Below are 16,293 nucleotides of genomic sequence, written 5' to 3' on the forward strand. Positions count from 1 at the left end.
TGTCTCTCAATCTCCCTCTCTTCTCTCTCACTCTCACAGTCATCTCTCGATCTCCCGCTCCCTCTGTCTCTTCCACTTTCTTTGTTTCGATCTGTAGCCAAATCAAAACCTCTCTCTCTATTGTTCCCCCTCAATATTTCTCATTCTTCTCCCTCACTCTCCCTCTTGGTCAAAATTTCATTCTCACTCAATCTCTATCATTCTCCAATTGGTGTAAGTTTCATAGCCAAGAGTTTCTTGTGAATTTTTATCAATTTGGTGTAATAATTTATGAACCATACCAAGTTGGTTTCATGTTCTTTTATATGATCTAATAAATACCATACAAGTGTGTAAGGAAATAAGAAAATAAAAAAATGAGAGAGGGAGAGGGAGAGAAACTGAGGGAGAATGATAGAAATTAAGGGAAAAGGAGAGATCAATCGAGAAAGAGAATGAGAGAAATTGAGGGAGAACGATAGGTAGAGAGAGAATGAGAGAATTTGACATAGAGAATATAAATATAGAAACCAAAAGCCATTTTTATTTATTTTCAAATTACATAGTCGTTGAGCAGATAAAGATGGCTGTGAGTGAAAGAGTATGTGTGTGTGTGTGTGAGAGAGAGAGAGAGACTAAAAACCCTTTTTTATTTTCTAATCACCCAACATTAAAGGGCAATTTCAGTATAGGCTTTTTATTATGTCCAATATGGATTAAGAGGCCCATGTCGGCAATAGCCACATAACCCTCTGATGACATGGCAAGGGTTTTTATAACTTGAAATGTAGAGCCGTTTGTTAGAGTTTTATTGGTTTGTAGACCAACTTGTAACCAAATTTTAAATGTACAACAGACTTCGACTATAATTTCCCCTAATTTAAAATTAATCCAAAAGCAATGCTATTTTTTATCTAGATGGTGGGTTAATGGTCCAACTTTTCAAAACAACGCATGATGTCATAATTGACTAATAAATATTTAAGTTTATTTTTAATCATATTGTTACTTTTTTTAATTTTCAATTTCTATCTTAACTATGATATATCTAAAATTCAAGTAATTAATATGGAAAAAAATTTCCAATGTGCAACGCATGTGCTTAATTACTAGTATTGTAAAACATGGGGGCTAAAATGAATTTCTTCCCCATGGCCATAGTAGAGGCCATCCTGATGTGATATTGGATCCCAACACAAAGGGAAAAGAAACCGAGAAAGCAAACAAGTATGGTATAAATTAAACACAGATCCATCAACCACATTACCAACATCATCAGCCCTCTTGCTCCAATACTCAGATGAATTCTTCAAAGATTGCTTCCCCTTTTCAGAAGAGGAGAGCCCTTTCTACATATTCTCATCCTTGGCTAATCATTCTTTAGAAACTTCCTAGTATCCTACCCTACCTTGCTTGAAGTTGTTCAGCATCAATTAACACCGGCCTTTAAACTTGTTACAATGAGATTCAAATATCTTTAGCATCAATTCCGATTCCGCGGTGACATGACAAGCATGGGATACTGGCAAACTTCCTAGTGATGGTGTCAAGGGTGAAATGAATAACAATATTCTACTTGGAAACCATTTTGGTCAATAGAAGGAAGAACAACGAAAGTTAAAAAGCACAAAGAAGAAATACAATAGCAGAGGAAGATGAACAACATTTATAGAGATTAGAGAGTGGAAATAAAATGAAAGCATAAGGCTCAGTTTGGAAGGAGTATTGCAAATACAGATATGTAGAGTGCAAAACCTTATATTTTATATTATTTTGTATGTATTTATACTGTATGTATTTGCATTTGCACTCTTTCCAAATTGAGCCTAAAAGGGAAATAAATCAAGCAGCTGCAGTATGGCTGAAGATCTTGACAGTATGGTACACATTGCAGCAAGCCACACAATAGCTTGTTGGGTAAGATTGGATTGATGTTTCATTTGCGTAAATTGCCATCATTACACATTTAAATTCTGGCCATAATATAAAACATGCATCCACATGGGCCCAACATTGGTGTGTTCACTTGGGTAGGGATCTGCTACCAACATGTCTCCCATGAATGATAGAGAACAACTTCTCCCAACCTTGCATTGGGAATATTGCTCCATGAAAGAAGGCACATAAGTACAAAGATATTCCTAATGCAAGACTATAAAGGTTGTTTGAACGGTCATTGCACTGACGGATGTTGGAATACTATTAGGAGCACTTTGTTGTTACAAGATCCAAATCATCCTATATTCACTCATATTTGATTACATTAATTTGCTGTTAATACATAGTGGTGAGAGTAGGTCCAATATGCTCCACAACCATGCTTCTAGCATGATTTGACACTGCACATCCCATGCATGGTGGGAGTCAAGATTGCTTCTCACATTGACTTCACAACATGTCTTGGCCACACATTGGGAACATTTCCTACACTTGTATTTATTATTCATGGAGAGATGTTCCTAATACATGGTGAGCAATTCAAATCTCTTACCCACAAGAATCATACCCACACCTACACACAGACACTAGACACTACAAATAGGGGTGTCCATGGTTTGGTTAACCGAACCATGGCCCTTTTTTGTAAACCGAATTAGCGGTACCGATTTTTCCATTTTGCTAAACCGAAACCAATCTGGTATCACATGGTCCGCTGGTTTCGGTTTTTGACCGGTTCTGTTCTTTGGTATTTCATTTTTTTTATATTTATAATATATTATATAAATATATGTATAATATTATATTATAAATATTAAATGATATGCAATATATTATAAATATTTTAAAAATGTATAATATATATAATATATTTATAAATAGATCATTATAAATATAATATAAGTATATATATATATATATAATGAATATATATTTACATATAATACATAGAAAATATGTGACATATATTAAAAATATATAAAATATACATATAAATATATGTACCGGTCGGTTTGGTTACCGTCGGTTTTTTGTAGGTTAATCGAAAGCCAAACCACTCCTTCGGTTTTTTTATAAATTCTGAACTGAAACCGAAACGATTGGTTCAGTTAATCACATTTTACGATTCAATTTTCTCGATTCAGTCTATTTTTTGGCTTTTCAATTCTTCATGGACACCCCTAACTGCAAATAAGACATTCCCAAAGTACATCTGGTTACTGGTTAGTGGTTAGTATCCTTGGGGGCAGAAGAGGTCCGAACTCCACGGTGGGATGTGGCTATGAGGTCAGTGTGAGGGATGTGGCTGTGAGGTCAGTGTGAGGAGAAGATCCAGCTTGCTGGGTCGCGGTGTGAGTTCACGTTGGAAGTGTGATGGTCCTGATGGAACAGGTTTTGTACGGAGCAGATTCCAACTCAGCAGTTCCCGTGTACGCGAGTTTACTCACCGCAAAATAGGTGCATTGAACTCAAAAACTCGTTATTTCCCATTTTCCCTTACTCTTCCAGTCTTCTGTATACTTTTCCAGTCTACCACGATCTGACGGTTGGATTTCCAATTTATCTACATTATAAGCTTCTCCGGTTTTCTCTCTCTTCAATTACGAAAATTTTCTTTCCTGTCCCCCGATCCACTCTCTATTTTTGCAAACATTATCTCTCAATCTCTCGATATTGCTGTGAAATTCGTTATTTCTTAGTTGCTACGACATATTTATTGGATCTAAAGGTATTTCTTTGCTGCTGTCCAAGTTTTCAGTTCAGTTCATTCTCTTTTTATGGTTCAGACTTGCGAGTATAATGAACTAAATCTCCATTTGCTTTAGCATAACTTCAGTATTCCATGCAGGAAGATAGAAATTTGGTTTCTTAGAAGTTATTTTAGTAATTTGTGGGAGTATGGCGTTATTTGCTTCCAATAATTTTTGGTTTTGGATGCAAAGCAAGACTTGATTCTCTTTAACTGAGTTGTGGGACTGATTATTTTTTTGTTATTCTTCATGCTTGTCAGATTTAGTTTAATGAATCGGTGAGTGAACTGCTCAAGATGGGAATTTTCGATGGACTGCCTACTTCGCCCGAAAAATCTGTAAGTATTTCTTATATGGTCCTAATCTTATAAGCAAGTAACCTTTTATTAGGAATTGGTTATTATATCCCAAGCATTGCTACTGATATGGTTACAAATTTCGGGTTCATTGTTAACTTCAATTTGTTGAAATGAGAATGTCCAATTTACAGTTTAAGCTCTTAGTTTCATACTCCCTGTAGACATATGAATAATCTTTCTCTGAGTTATGATGGGAGAAAATAATCCTAATTGATTTGGGCTCTTTTAATAGTCCTTAACAAGCTAAAAACAATTTAATTAATGAAAGACAATTGTTGAAAATGAGAATGTTTAATGCATGTATTATTTTTCATTCAAGCTATTTGGTCCACTTCTATGTGAATCGGACCTAATTGTTATATCTTTTCTTTCACTATGTTTGGTTGTTTAGTATTTAAAGGAAGAGCTCTCAAGAATTGATGAAAGCTGGGTGGCTGCACGTTTTGATTCGTTACCTCATGTCGTCCATATTTTGACATCAAAGGATCGTGAAGATGAAGTCCATTACTTAAAGGAACAGAGAGAAATCGTTGAAGAAGTTGTAGATGAAGTTGTGCATGCTTACCACAGTGGTTTCAATAAAGCAATCCAAAACTATTCCCAGGTTCGTGACATTTTTGTCCCTTGATCTATTTAATTTTTAATGGTTATAGCATTGGAAATCTGAGACCTTTAGGAATTGTTAGGGGGGGGGTTGTAGGAAACACAAATGGGAATTTATTTGCTATCTATTCTGGTCCAATAGGGGAAGGGAACTCCTGCACTACAATAGGATGGTTTAAGCACTAGGCTCAAGGAATGTGGCAGTATAGATATACTGTGAAGAAAACCGAACAGCTGGTTTGAGAATTGGCTGTTGACTGGAATTGGACCAATAGAACAGCTAATAATGCAGCTGACTCAATTGCAACACAGGGAGTTAATAGGGAAGATGGGGAGTAATCACATAATGTGCGTCTAAATACAAAAAGGGGTTAGGTATCTGCTGTTATCCTAAATACTGAAAATCTTGTAAGTACTACCTAGCTATCAAAGAGAAAAGGTACTCACTTATGGGCAAAACAATTAAAAAAATGTTGCAAGAGGATTCTTACTATTTTTATGTGATTAACTATCCATTGGAGGTACATCATTACATCATTTCTTGCTAAGCATAATTATACATCTTTTTTTGATATGGAAGGATAAACAATAGCACATTTATAACAAGGCTTCTAATTTATTCTCTTTCTTCTATTCCAGATATTGCGTTTGTTTAGTGAATCTGCTGAAAGCATTGCCATCTTAAAGGTTGATTTGGTAGAGGCTAAGAAACTTCTTGGTTCCCGCAATAAACAATTACATCAATTGTGGTATCGATCAGTTACATTGCGCAACATAATTTCACTGCTAGACCAAATTGAGGGAATAGCTAAGGTTCGTATAATTTGTTTTGCATTTCCTAGTTCAAATTGTAGGCAAAATTACACAATAAATATTCTAGAATATGACGACTCTGTGAATAAGTTTGCATAGGATATAAATTCTGATATTCTTCTTGATTGGTCTTATGATTGAACTTGTACTTTAAAATTTTGTCTAGGGTTTGGCTGCCTTGTGATGATAATTTTATGCCAACTAATTGGGTTCTATGCTCTGTTTCCGCGATGAACAGTGTATTAGAAAAAAAAATTTCACTCTTGATAAAAGATTGAAATTTGTTGAGATGTAGATATAGAGAACAGAACTGCTTGTATTGTATGATTTCAATGCAGACAAATTCTTTTTGATAGTGTAAAGTATTTTTTTTGGTAATAAATAAAAAATAAAATTTATTAATAAAAGAAAGTAGTATATCTGATAGTGATGAGATATCACCAGAAAACAAAGCTACAAAAGAGAGGGAAACAAGCAAAAAGGAGACACTCAATAGAAAAAAGAGAGATGCATAAAGCCATAAACCAAACAAAAGGGAAACTGTTAAGCCAGCTCCGGAATGTTCCAAATTCCAGAACCAAGGTCTTCTTTTGTGATTCCTTCAAACTCTGGGAGAATAAGCACCCAGTCCATAATTCTTTTGCCACATAGTAATGTGATATGCTCCCTTGTTTGAACCTTCTCTTCAAATATTCTTCTATTTCTTTCTTTCCAAAGTTCCCAATAGACAACAAAAGGAATGCAGCTCCAAGCGATCTTTGCCTTGACATTTCCCCTTGCATTTGCCATTTGGAGAAAATCTCCTCTACTAAATTAGGAGACCACTTGAAAAGCCCAAAGAAGAAGCCCCAAATGAACTTGGAGAAAAGGCATTTAACAAGCAAATGGTAGATATTCTCCTTTGCTTGCATTTAACAAGCAAGTGAAAACCTCTGTTTTGAAGATGGTTCAATGCGAAAATGCTATCTAACGCCACTAGCTAAGAAAAAGCTTCCACCCTTGGGGGGACAGGGGTTCCCCAGATAACTTTCAATTCTAAACTTTCTCCATTTGATCTTCACAAAGTCTTGTAGAAATATTTGATTGAGAACAGACCATTCGTAGATTCTTTCCACCATCTTGAATCCTTCCTTTCCACCTGGGTTTCAGCTGACTGGAGTTTTGCCAGAAGATGCACACACTCTTGAATTGCCCAATCAAAGAGAGATCTCCTAAATTTTGGATACCATACTTCTCTACCTTGATTTATCTCAAAATTCTTTTGCAATAGAGCTATTTTTTCATACCCAACCTATACAGATGAAGGCAAAAACCACAAAGATCATACAACTTTCCAATACCCAGCCAATCATCATCCTAGAATTTGATTGTTGAACCATCTCTAACATTGAAGGGCACAAGGTTGAGAAAAGCCAACTAGAAGCACATAATCCTTTTCCATACACTTACTCCATAAGATGTCTTCACTTCTTTGGACTCCGACCCGAATCCAATAACCCCGTATTTGCAAGTCACCACCCTTCTCCAAAGATCCTGCCTCTCCAAGATAAATCTCCACAACCATTTCCATAGAAGATCTTTATGAAAATCTTCAATCTTCCTTATCCCCAAGCCCCCATCTTTCTTTTCTGTGCAAACCTTATCCCACTTAACTCAGTGGAATTTCTTCTCAATCCTTTTAACTCCCCATAATAACTCCTTTTGCATTTTTTCAATTGAACTTATCACAGAAGTTGGAGCCTTTAATGGTGAGAGGTAATATACCGTGAGATTGGACAATATACTCTTTATAAGAGTAATCCTTCCACCAAGTGAGAGATACATTCCCTTATAACCTTCCAGTCTTTGATCTATTCTGTCAAGAACTGGTTTCCATGTTGAAGAAATCGAAGGTTTTGCCCCAATAGGGAGACCCAAATAAGTAAAACGGAAATCCTCCACCAAACAACCCAAAGTTGTTGTGCCTTCTTCCAAAAGAGATTCCGGGGTATCACCCACCCCAATCATCACACTCTTGTTCAGATTGATTTTTTGTCTTGTCAACATTTCATAAAATCTGAAGACCGCTCTTAAATTCAGCACGTGTAGTGTTGAGGCATCCAAAAATATCAATGTGTTATCCGCAAATTGAATATGAGTAATGGATGTTCCATTTCTTCCTGCTTTAAACCCTTTAAACATCCCAACTTCTGCTCCTTTACATAATAAGCGGTTTAGAACTTCCATCACCAAAAGAAACAATAGAGGTGACACCGGATCTCTCTATCTCAATCCTCTTTGGGCTTGAAAAAAGAAATCTATCAAGTCTCTTCAAAATATGTGGATCTTGGCCATTTGATCAAGTATAGCCTGACTCCAATTTGTTACTATCAACCAATCCATTGCTTCTGACAAACTCCCTGAAACTCCTCATAGCCCTGGTAACCCTATTATCCCTTTTGCCTTTTCTCTCACTTAGCTTCAAACAAACATTGAAATCTCCCCCCAACAGCCAAGGAAAAGCCCCCCACTATGAGCTCCCTCTAGCTCCTCCCACAACTCCTTCTTACCCCCTTCCCTTGTTGGGCCATAAACATTTGGTACCAACACCCTACAATTCAAGCCCACATGATCTAGAACCACTGACATAGAGAACACACCCTTGAAGAAACCCACCTTTGTCCACACATTAGTATACCAAATCACCACTAAACCCCCAGATAAACCCTCAGCTTCACAATTGGCCCACCCAAACTTTGGAGCCCCCCATAACTCTGCAATAAGTGCCCTGTCTGCCTTTTCTAGTTTTGACTCTTGAATGAGCAAGAGATCCAAACTAGACTCCCTCACGAAGTTCCTAATCACCTCCCTTCTAAAATCCCTCAACCCCCCTAACATTCCAGGAGACAGCTCTCAACATACTGCTGAAGATGAGAATTGTGTATAAAACTTCAAGACAATATTTTCCTTTTTTTCTTTTTTTTTTCTCTTTTCTTGTTTTTCTTTTTTATCTCTTTTTTTGTCTTTATTTTCTTTTTTTTTTTCCCTAAAACTGTAAAATAAGTAACTTGATGTTGGTAATTTGTAATTCACCTCTAGCTCTTGGAACATTTGTCTTGTGAAAGACTCACCCTCCAAAACCACTAGACCTAAAGCTTTGCTGACGCCCACTGCCTATTCTGCAATTTCAGAAGTTAAGTCAACAGTCATATCTAATTGGTGTGTTTCATCTAAGCAAACTTCTTTATCACCCTCCTCACTTAGATTTCCGTCCTCATCTGAAGAGGAGAATTCATCCAGACTCCTTTTACCCTAACGGATTCCAATTCAATCATTCTTGTTTGATTTGTGAATGCAGTCTTCTTGTTGTCTTCTGGCTCCATTTTTGTGTTTCCTTACTATCTTACTGGGCCCAATGTCAAATGGGCCTCCTCTTATCCTTGTAAAAACCTTTGATGCTGTTATCTGCTGTTGGCTTTTTTCTGTTTTTCTGAGTTCTGCATCTTCTAGCTGCATTTATATTTCTGATGACAGATTTTTGACCCCTATCTGACCCATCCTCCCCTTTCAATTCTTCTTCCTTTTCCTTGAATCTATTCTCACGGCCTTCTTTCAGCTCTTTCATCCCTTGAGATATTAAATACTAGAATTACAGTCAGCCACTGGATTATCTTTATTTTTGTTCTCTTCATTTCTTTCCTCAGACCTGAATGTTTCCTTCACAAACTCCTCTCCACCTAAGAAGAACAGACCCAGAATCCTGCTGACTTCCACTTATTTACCACTTTTTCAATGTCCCAATTCTTCTCCACCTTATGGACCTCATCAATCATCGGATCAACCTCACTTTCCTCTCCAGATCCCTCCCCTGAATCCATTTTCTCTCTCCCCTCCCTGTTTTCTTCTAAAGGAAAAGTTCTATATCTTTTCCTTTTGTAGGTACTAACCCACCCCTTTGAACTCTTTCCCTCCAGATTAGATAACAGAGCCGCACTAAAGTATGGGCCCTCCATTATTCTTCCCCCTTCACCATCAGTCAGAACTGTGAGCTGGTCCATGTCCACAGTCGAGGCAAGAGCCTCCTACATTCATTGGTTGTGTGTTTTTAACCCTTTTCCCCTCATCGAAGTCAGAAAACAGAAAGGGGTTGACATAGCCTACCTCCACTGTCGAGCATTTGTGTTCCAATACACTATATGGCTGAAGGAGATGTCATCCAAAAGTTCTTTCTCCATCCCTAAGAACAAAATTGAGTCTTCCTCAGTCTCATCTGGATGAGATGACGTTGAAGCAACTCCCAAACCTCCGTAGGCTCTAGTCCCTTCGCAAGTTTGCTCCTACATCGTTTGAGCTCTTAGATTTTCTTGGACTAAATCTCGCTGGCTCTCTGAACACTCACCACTACTGTAGGAACATTTCGTCACAAAGCATTTGTACTCACCCCTTCGAAAAACATTGGTAGTCTATGCCCTTGCTCGAAACAGAGGTAGCTCTGTTCATAAAAGAAAAAGAGCTGGGTCATTGCTGGGCCGAACTGGCCATTGGACCAACCTGACTTGGTCCAACAAAATTCTTATTTTCTTTTTTTTTTGATGAATAATTCTTATTTTCTTTTCAATCAAAGGGTTTAGAACTTTTCAAATTTACCACGCAGGCCCCTGACCTTTCACCTTCGATTTTTCCCCTGTTTCTGCATCTCTCCCAGAGCAGCACGAGCCAAATGCGATTTCTTTAGGTTGTCTGCTTTGAAGGCCTCTCTTGCCACCTTCTGGTTTTTCCAGCAAAACAACAGGTCTTTTTTTTGAAGGATAAGGAGAAAATTCATTAAAAAAAAAGAGAAGTACAGCAGAAGGTGGTAAGACATCATCAAAAGCATGAGAGCCAAACCCAAAAAGCTCAATACAACCACAGCTTACAACCATGATCATTGCCCAATCCCCCAAAAGAAAAACGAAAACATAGACCCATAGCAATCCCCTCCCCCACCCCCCCCCCCCCCAAAAAAAAAAAAAAAAAAAAAAAAAAAAAAACAAAAAAAACAAAGAAAAGGGCCAGTACCCCGACCCTAACCAGAAATAAAGGTCCTAATCTGTGAATTCATCTTCTTGGTCTGAGAAACCCTCGTCCCATTCCCCTCTCTGTTGCAACTGAGCTTTGTTTTTCTCTGTCTCTTCCTTTTTTCTTCTTTCAAATTCCTCAAATGCTTTCCTAGCAAATCCCTCACCACCCAAGAAAAATAGTCCCAAGCTTTTCCCAATCATAACTTCTCTGTTGACTAGATTTTGTAAATTCACTCTTTTTGGTTCTTCTTCAACTACAACAGAATTCTGCGTTGGGCTGGCCATATTGGGTCTTCACTAGTTATCATGACCCTGAGTTTGAAGACCTCCTCAAGATAGAGCAGATCCAGGAGTCCTAGAATCGAACTCACATCTTCAGTCTCAATTAAAATTCTTGCAAACCGTATAATCTCCCATCTTCTATTTCTGAAACCAAATCTTTTAAAGCTTCCCACAGCATTTCTGATCAGTGTTTTAAAGGCGAAAGGCGCACAAAAAGCGACAGGTTCCAAATGCACTGAGGTGCAAGGCGCAAGGCGAGGCGCACACCTTTTCAAAAAACAAAGTTAATTACTTAATTATTAGCTCCTATTTTTCTGTGAACAAGAAGAAGAAAAGAAGAAGAAGGAGAAAAGAAGAAGAAGAAGGGGGCAGGCGGAACCCCTGTTTTCAGTGTAAGAAGAAAAGAAGAAGAAGAAGAAGAAGGGGGTGGAGCCCCTGTTTTACTGTAAAAATATTTCAGAAGAGAAGGGGGCGGAGCCCCTGTTTTACTGTAAAAACATTTCAGAAGAAAGGCTGAAAAAAAAACAAGTAACAAGAGTGGGCGGAGCCCTTGTTTTTCTGTGAACAAGAAGAAGAACTGAAGGAGGAGAAGAAGAAGAAGAAGAAGAAAAGAAGAAGAAGAAGGGGGCGGGCGGAACCCCTGTTTTCAGTGTAAAAAGAGAAGAAGAAGAAGAAGGGGGCGGAGCCCCTGTTTTACTGTAAAAATATTTCACAAGAAGAAGAAGAAGGGGCAGAGCCCCTGTTTTACTGTAAAAATGTTTTTAGAAAAAAGACAATGAAAAAACAAGAGTGGGCGGAGCTCCTGTTTTTCTGTGAACAAGAACTGAAGAAGGAGGAGAAGAAGAAGAAGGAGAAGGAGAAGAAGAAGAAAAGAAGAAGAAGAAGAAGAAGAAGAAGAAGGGGGCGGGCGGAACCCCTGTTTTCAGTGTAAAAAAAGAAGAAAAAAAATACTGAAATACCTGATGCTGATTGCTGAAAGCCTGTTGGTCGTCCGACTAAGAGATGGCCTCTGATAGAACGTTGAAGGTGGCTGTTCGATTGAGAGATGGCCTGAACTTGTTGATCCAAGAAGAACGTGGGGGCTGAGGGCTTGCAACTTCGACTGATACTGGGAGTCTGAGAAGCCTTGCATGGCAAGTTTTTTTCTCTCGACAGGGTCATGACTTTCTTTTGGATTTGCTATACCATATCCAACCATTTTGGCACATAAAAGGAAATGATCTATACACATAGCATTATAATCTATCTATAAAAGTCAATTTATAAACAAATTAAAAAACAAAAGGCAACAAATATAGGCACGTGCCTGGACCGCCTGGCGCCTGGTCCGAGGCGCACGCCTTAGGCGCAGAGGCGAGCGCCTTGTTAACTACTCTCAAAAACGCCTCGCCTTGCGCCTTTAAAACACTGTTTCCGATGGCCCTAAAAACCTCTATACTCCAGGCATGCAACGGTATCCAATAGACATCGATCCATACATATCTCATTTTCTCTATATCCATTCCAAGGAAAGGTGACCAATGGCTGTAGAAGATTTCGGGATTTATTTTTTTCCCATTTCATTCCCTTGATAGGGCTTCTTCCATATCTTCTTTCCACCTAAAGCTGAACAGGGATAGAGGCACCCCCATCCTTAAAACACAGGAGAAATTTAGGTTTCTGACCCATTTCTCCACATCTTTGATGTCAGGATCTGAGCGAACAAATATATCTACTAAACATCTATTTAGGAATCTTTCTCTAACCTTGCCTCCATCCCTAACAGACACACCTCTTGTTGTAATCAAAATTGGTTCTAGCTATGTCGCTGATGCTGACCCTGAAACACTATTCAACACTGCTATTTCTTTTACTTTGTTTAACATATCCAGCTACTGTCGTTCACTTGCCCTACTGTCATTTCTTCAGGAGGAGAAGAAAAGAAGCTACGTAGAAGAACAGAATTTAACTCACTTGACCCTACTAGATGAATCCTGTTTTCCATATGTGCATAGTTGCAATTCTGCCATTGCATTATTATCAGGACTTTACTGATGTTGTCCAGATTTAATGGGCCAACAAGAGAATCACCATCTGACATTGAAGCAATAAGGAAACTGTTCTTTTCAATTGATTCTGAACCCATGCTATAAAGGTCAACCTGGCCAAAGAGTTGTTGGTTGTCTTAGTCATTATTAAATGCATTATTATCCATTTAGCCTAATTCATCAGCTCATGCACCCTCCCTATCTCTAACCCACCCTCCTACTCACCTTCTTCCAACATTTTAGGTGAGGACGAGAAATACCATCTTGTCATGAATAAAATCTAGGGTTAGAACAACCTGAACAGCTGGAATTGATCTTTTCCCAACTATCAAACAAAAAAAAAAAAAACAAATAATGATTTTTTCCCTCAGTGGTAGGAATTTCCAAAAATATATTAACCTTCATTTGATGAGTATGAGATTTTATGAAAAGTTCCATAAATTAACAGTTATCAGCTGGTGATGTTTCTTTGAATTCCAAGGTGAGTGCCTTGTAAGGCTGATGGCTATTGGCGGTGGAGAGTCTCTCTCAAGACTTAGACGTTATTATTTGATTCCAATTTGGTGTTCTGACAATGATTCTTTTGGTGTTTTGAGTGTATGGAAAGTATGAAAGAGGGGAAGGAGGAGGAAAGAAAGAAGGGAATGTGTGCTGGTTAACTGAGACTCACAACCCCCATTCACAATATTTTATTAGGTTGAATTATATGAAGGATGAAGATATCAGTTCCTCTCTACAAGAGATATAATGACAGATCATATATTGGATATATAAAAGCTCAATTATATCCTTACAACTTGAGCTCAATGCCTATGTTGTTATTGATTGATCAAATTTAAGATTGCATTGGATGTTACTTTAAGTCTTCAATAATTAACATGCATCCTAACATTGTCTTCTGGTGATCTATTATTTTTGTGGAAATGATTCCTGAGCTACAAAAATTGCAATTCTAAAGGTTTCGTCCATTTTTTTTCCCCATTTGTTTTTCAGGTTCCAGCACGTATTGAGAAGCTCCTTTCTGAAAAACAATTTTATGCTGCAGTGCAATTGCATGTCCAGTCAACATTAATGCTTGAAAGAGAGGGGCTTCAAGCGGTTGGTTCTTACCCTTTCCTTATTGTGGTCAACTTTTGGAATGCTATAATGCAGTTAATTGGTTCTTAAAGTCTTCATATAACCCATGCTGTCAAGTTCTATTTTGTGTCTTCATATTTGTTATTAAGGCTCAGTTTGGAAGGAGTGCAAATACAAATATGTCTTCATATTTTCTTTGTATTTCTGTTGATATCTCATCACTATCAGATGTTATGTACTCTCTTTTCAATCAATAAATTTTCTTTTTTATTTATTAGCAAAAAATATGTAGAGTGTAAAACCTTGTATTTTTGTATGTATTTGTACTGTACATATTTGTATTTGTACTCTTAGGGCTCAATTTGGGAAGAGTACAAATACAAATATGTTCAGCAGAAAACCTTGGGTATGGTACTTAGAAACCTTGTATTTGTACTGTACATATTTTGTATTTGCACTCCTCCCAAACTGAGCCTAAAGTACATCTCTTTTTGTTTTCTTCTCCTCTGTTTCAGGTTGGGGCTCTGCAAGATGTTCGCTGTGAACTAACGAAATTACGAGGAGTGCTATTTTATAAAGTTTTGGAAGATCTGCATAATCATCTCTATAATAAGGGGGAATATAGGTAATTCTTTTATCTATTCTCCATATCTTTGATTATTGTAATTCTTTTTGCACATCCAAGCTTACTACTTTTCACTGAACACAATGGAATGGTGAAACATGATTTATGTAGCTGATCCAATATAGTTTTGGACAAAGCTTAGATGATGATGACTCGTGCTTTACTAATTTAAAATCTGCCCTTAACTTTTTTCCTTTTACTTTCTTTTTTAAATCTTTTTGTGGACGTTGTTGTTGTTATTAAACTTACTATTAGTTCAGTAACTCTAGTCCTAGAATGTCCTGGTCTTACAGTTTAACCCTTTTTGTAACTGCTACCATCTGCAATGAGGCTGGTCATAGTTAGACCTGAGTGCATTCCCAAAAAATGGAGATTTGGTCAAATGGGTGCTCTGTCAACATCTGGTTAGCGACCTCCCTTGAAGCACCCCTTTGGAGTGATGGTTGCCATTGTTTTAAAAGGTTTAAGCTTTGAGGCAAGGTGCACTAATTTTTCTTCAAGGCTTAAGCCTCACAAATTTGATGCGAGGCTTAGGCACTTACCAGAATGAGGCATATGCCTCAAGTCTCAAGGTGCGGCGTGTAAAAAGGTGTAAGCCTCAAGAATCACATATTATTTAGTGATTGTAATTTTTCTGGATAGAGAGAAATGAGAGAGAAGAGAAGGGAGAGGAGAGGAAAAGAGAGAGGAGAAGAGGAGGGAGAGAGAGAGAGAATCGATTGGTATCAAAAGACAATAGCTGGCCGGTGCCCTGCTTACCATTTATATTAACTTAATATAAAGAGAAGAGAAAAATACAATTATGTCCCTGGCCACTCCCTACTAACAAACAAATAACAAGAAAATAAGACACTGGCTGACAGCATCTTAGGTTGACAGCATGCTATCAACAACTGTAAAAAAACAAAATAAACAACTCTCACAACACTCCCCCTCAAGTTGGGCTGAATATGTCTATCATGCCCAGCTTGTCACATAACTCATTGTGCTGAGAGTATGAAAGCCCTTTTGTGAGGATATCAGCAAGTTTTTCCTTGGAGTTGACATAAGGGATGCAGATTTCACTTTTTTCCAAATTTTCCCTTATGAAGTGTTCAGTTCAATGTGTTCAGTCTAATTTTTCCCTTATGGCTGCCTTGTTGTCACAGTAAAGAGACATAGGGTTATGAATAGCAACTCCAAGCTCCCCTAGAAGGTTCTATAGCCAAAGAACTTCAGCCACCCCATGTGCCATAGCTCTATATTCCACTCAGATACTACCAGGGCTTCTTGCATAGTTCTGGGAATGGGTATAGTAGCAATGGACACCAAAAAGGACTTATATGATGGTGAGAGGTGGTCATAAGAAAGAAACTAAGAGATGCAATGGGTTGTAGATGAGGTGCAACGATGCTTTCCTTTGCGTATTGTGATAGGAAGGTCAAGATCATCTATTGGAGGTTGAGGTTCAATGGTGGTGATAGGCATATCATCTGCAGTAATGGGTTGTAGATGAGGTGCAACGATGCTTTCCTTTGCATATTGCAATAGGAAGGTCAAGATCATCTATTGGAGGTTGAGTTTCAATGGTGGTGATAGGCATATCATCTGCAGTAGCTGTGGGTATAGAGGGTGAATTACCTGAATCTGGTGTTGTAGAGGAGACTGGAGGTGGCCCGGACTATTCATTACTTGAACCGACCTGCTTCCACCATTGTCTGTGGAACACTGTCAACTCTCTACACTTCTGATAGCTCCCTTCACTACACTCCCCTTCATTGATAGAAATAGGCAATGGAACTTCCTTAGCAAAAACACCCT

The 16,293-nt window shown here is 38.0% G+C and overlaps 1 protein-coding gene across 2 annotated transcripts in view; it reads left to right on the forward strand.

Moving 5' to 3' along the window:
* The first annotated feature begins 3,377 nt into the window (after positions 1-3,377).
* SEC8 (subunit of exocyst complex 8) overlaps positions 3,378-16,293 on the forward strand; it is a 79,645-nt gene continuing 66,729 nt past the window's right edge. Inside the window, exons 1-6 of one of the 2 annotated variants that reach the window (XM_088985101.1) lie at positions 3,378-3,646; positions 3,929-4,006; positions 4,419-4,631; positions 5,270-5,443; positions 13,785-13,889; positions 14,384-14,493. In XM_088985101.1, the coding sequence (XP_088841227.1) occupies positions 3,965-4,006; positions 4,419-4,631; positions 5,270-5,443; positions 13,785-13,889; positions 14,384-14,493 (644 nt within the window). In that variant the 5' untranslated portion in view covers positions 3,378-3,646; positions 3,929-3,964. The remainder of the gene's footprint in view (positions 3,647-3,928; positions 4,007-4,418; positions 4,632-5,269; positions 5,444-13,784; positions 13,890-14,383; positions 14,494-16,293) is intronic. The other variant, XM_088985102.1, reaches the window with a different exon arrangement.

Source organism: Nelumbo lutea, chromosome 4, assembly GCF_056320005.1.
Source record: "Nelumbo lutea isolate HS-2025 chromosome 4, American lotus-T2T, whole genome shotgun sequence".
Classification (NCBI taxonomy): Eukaryota; Viridiplantae; Streptophyta; class Magnoliopsida; order Proteales; family Nelumbonaceae; genus Nelumbo; species Nelumbo lutea.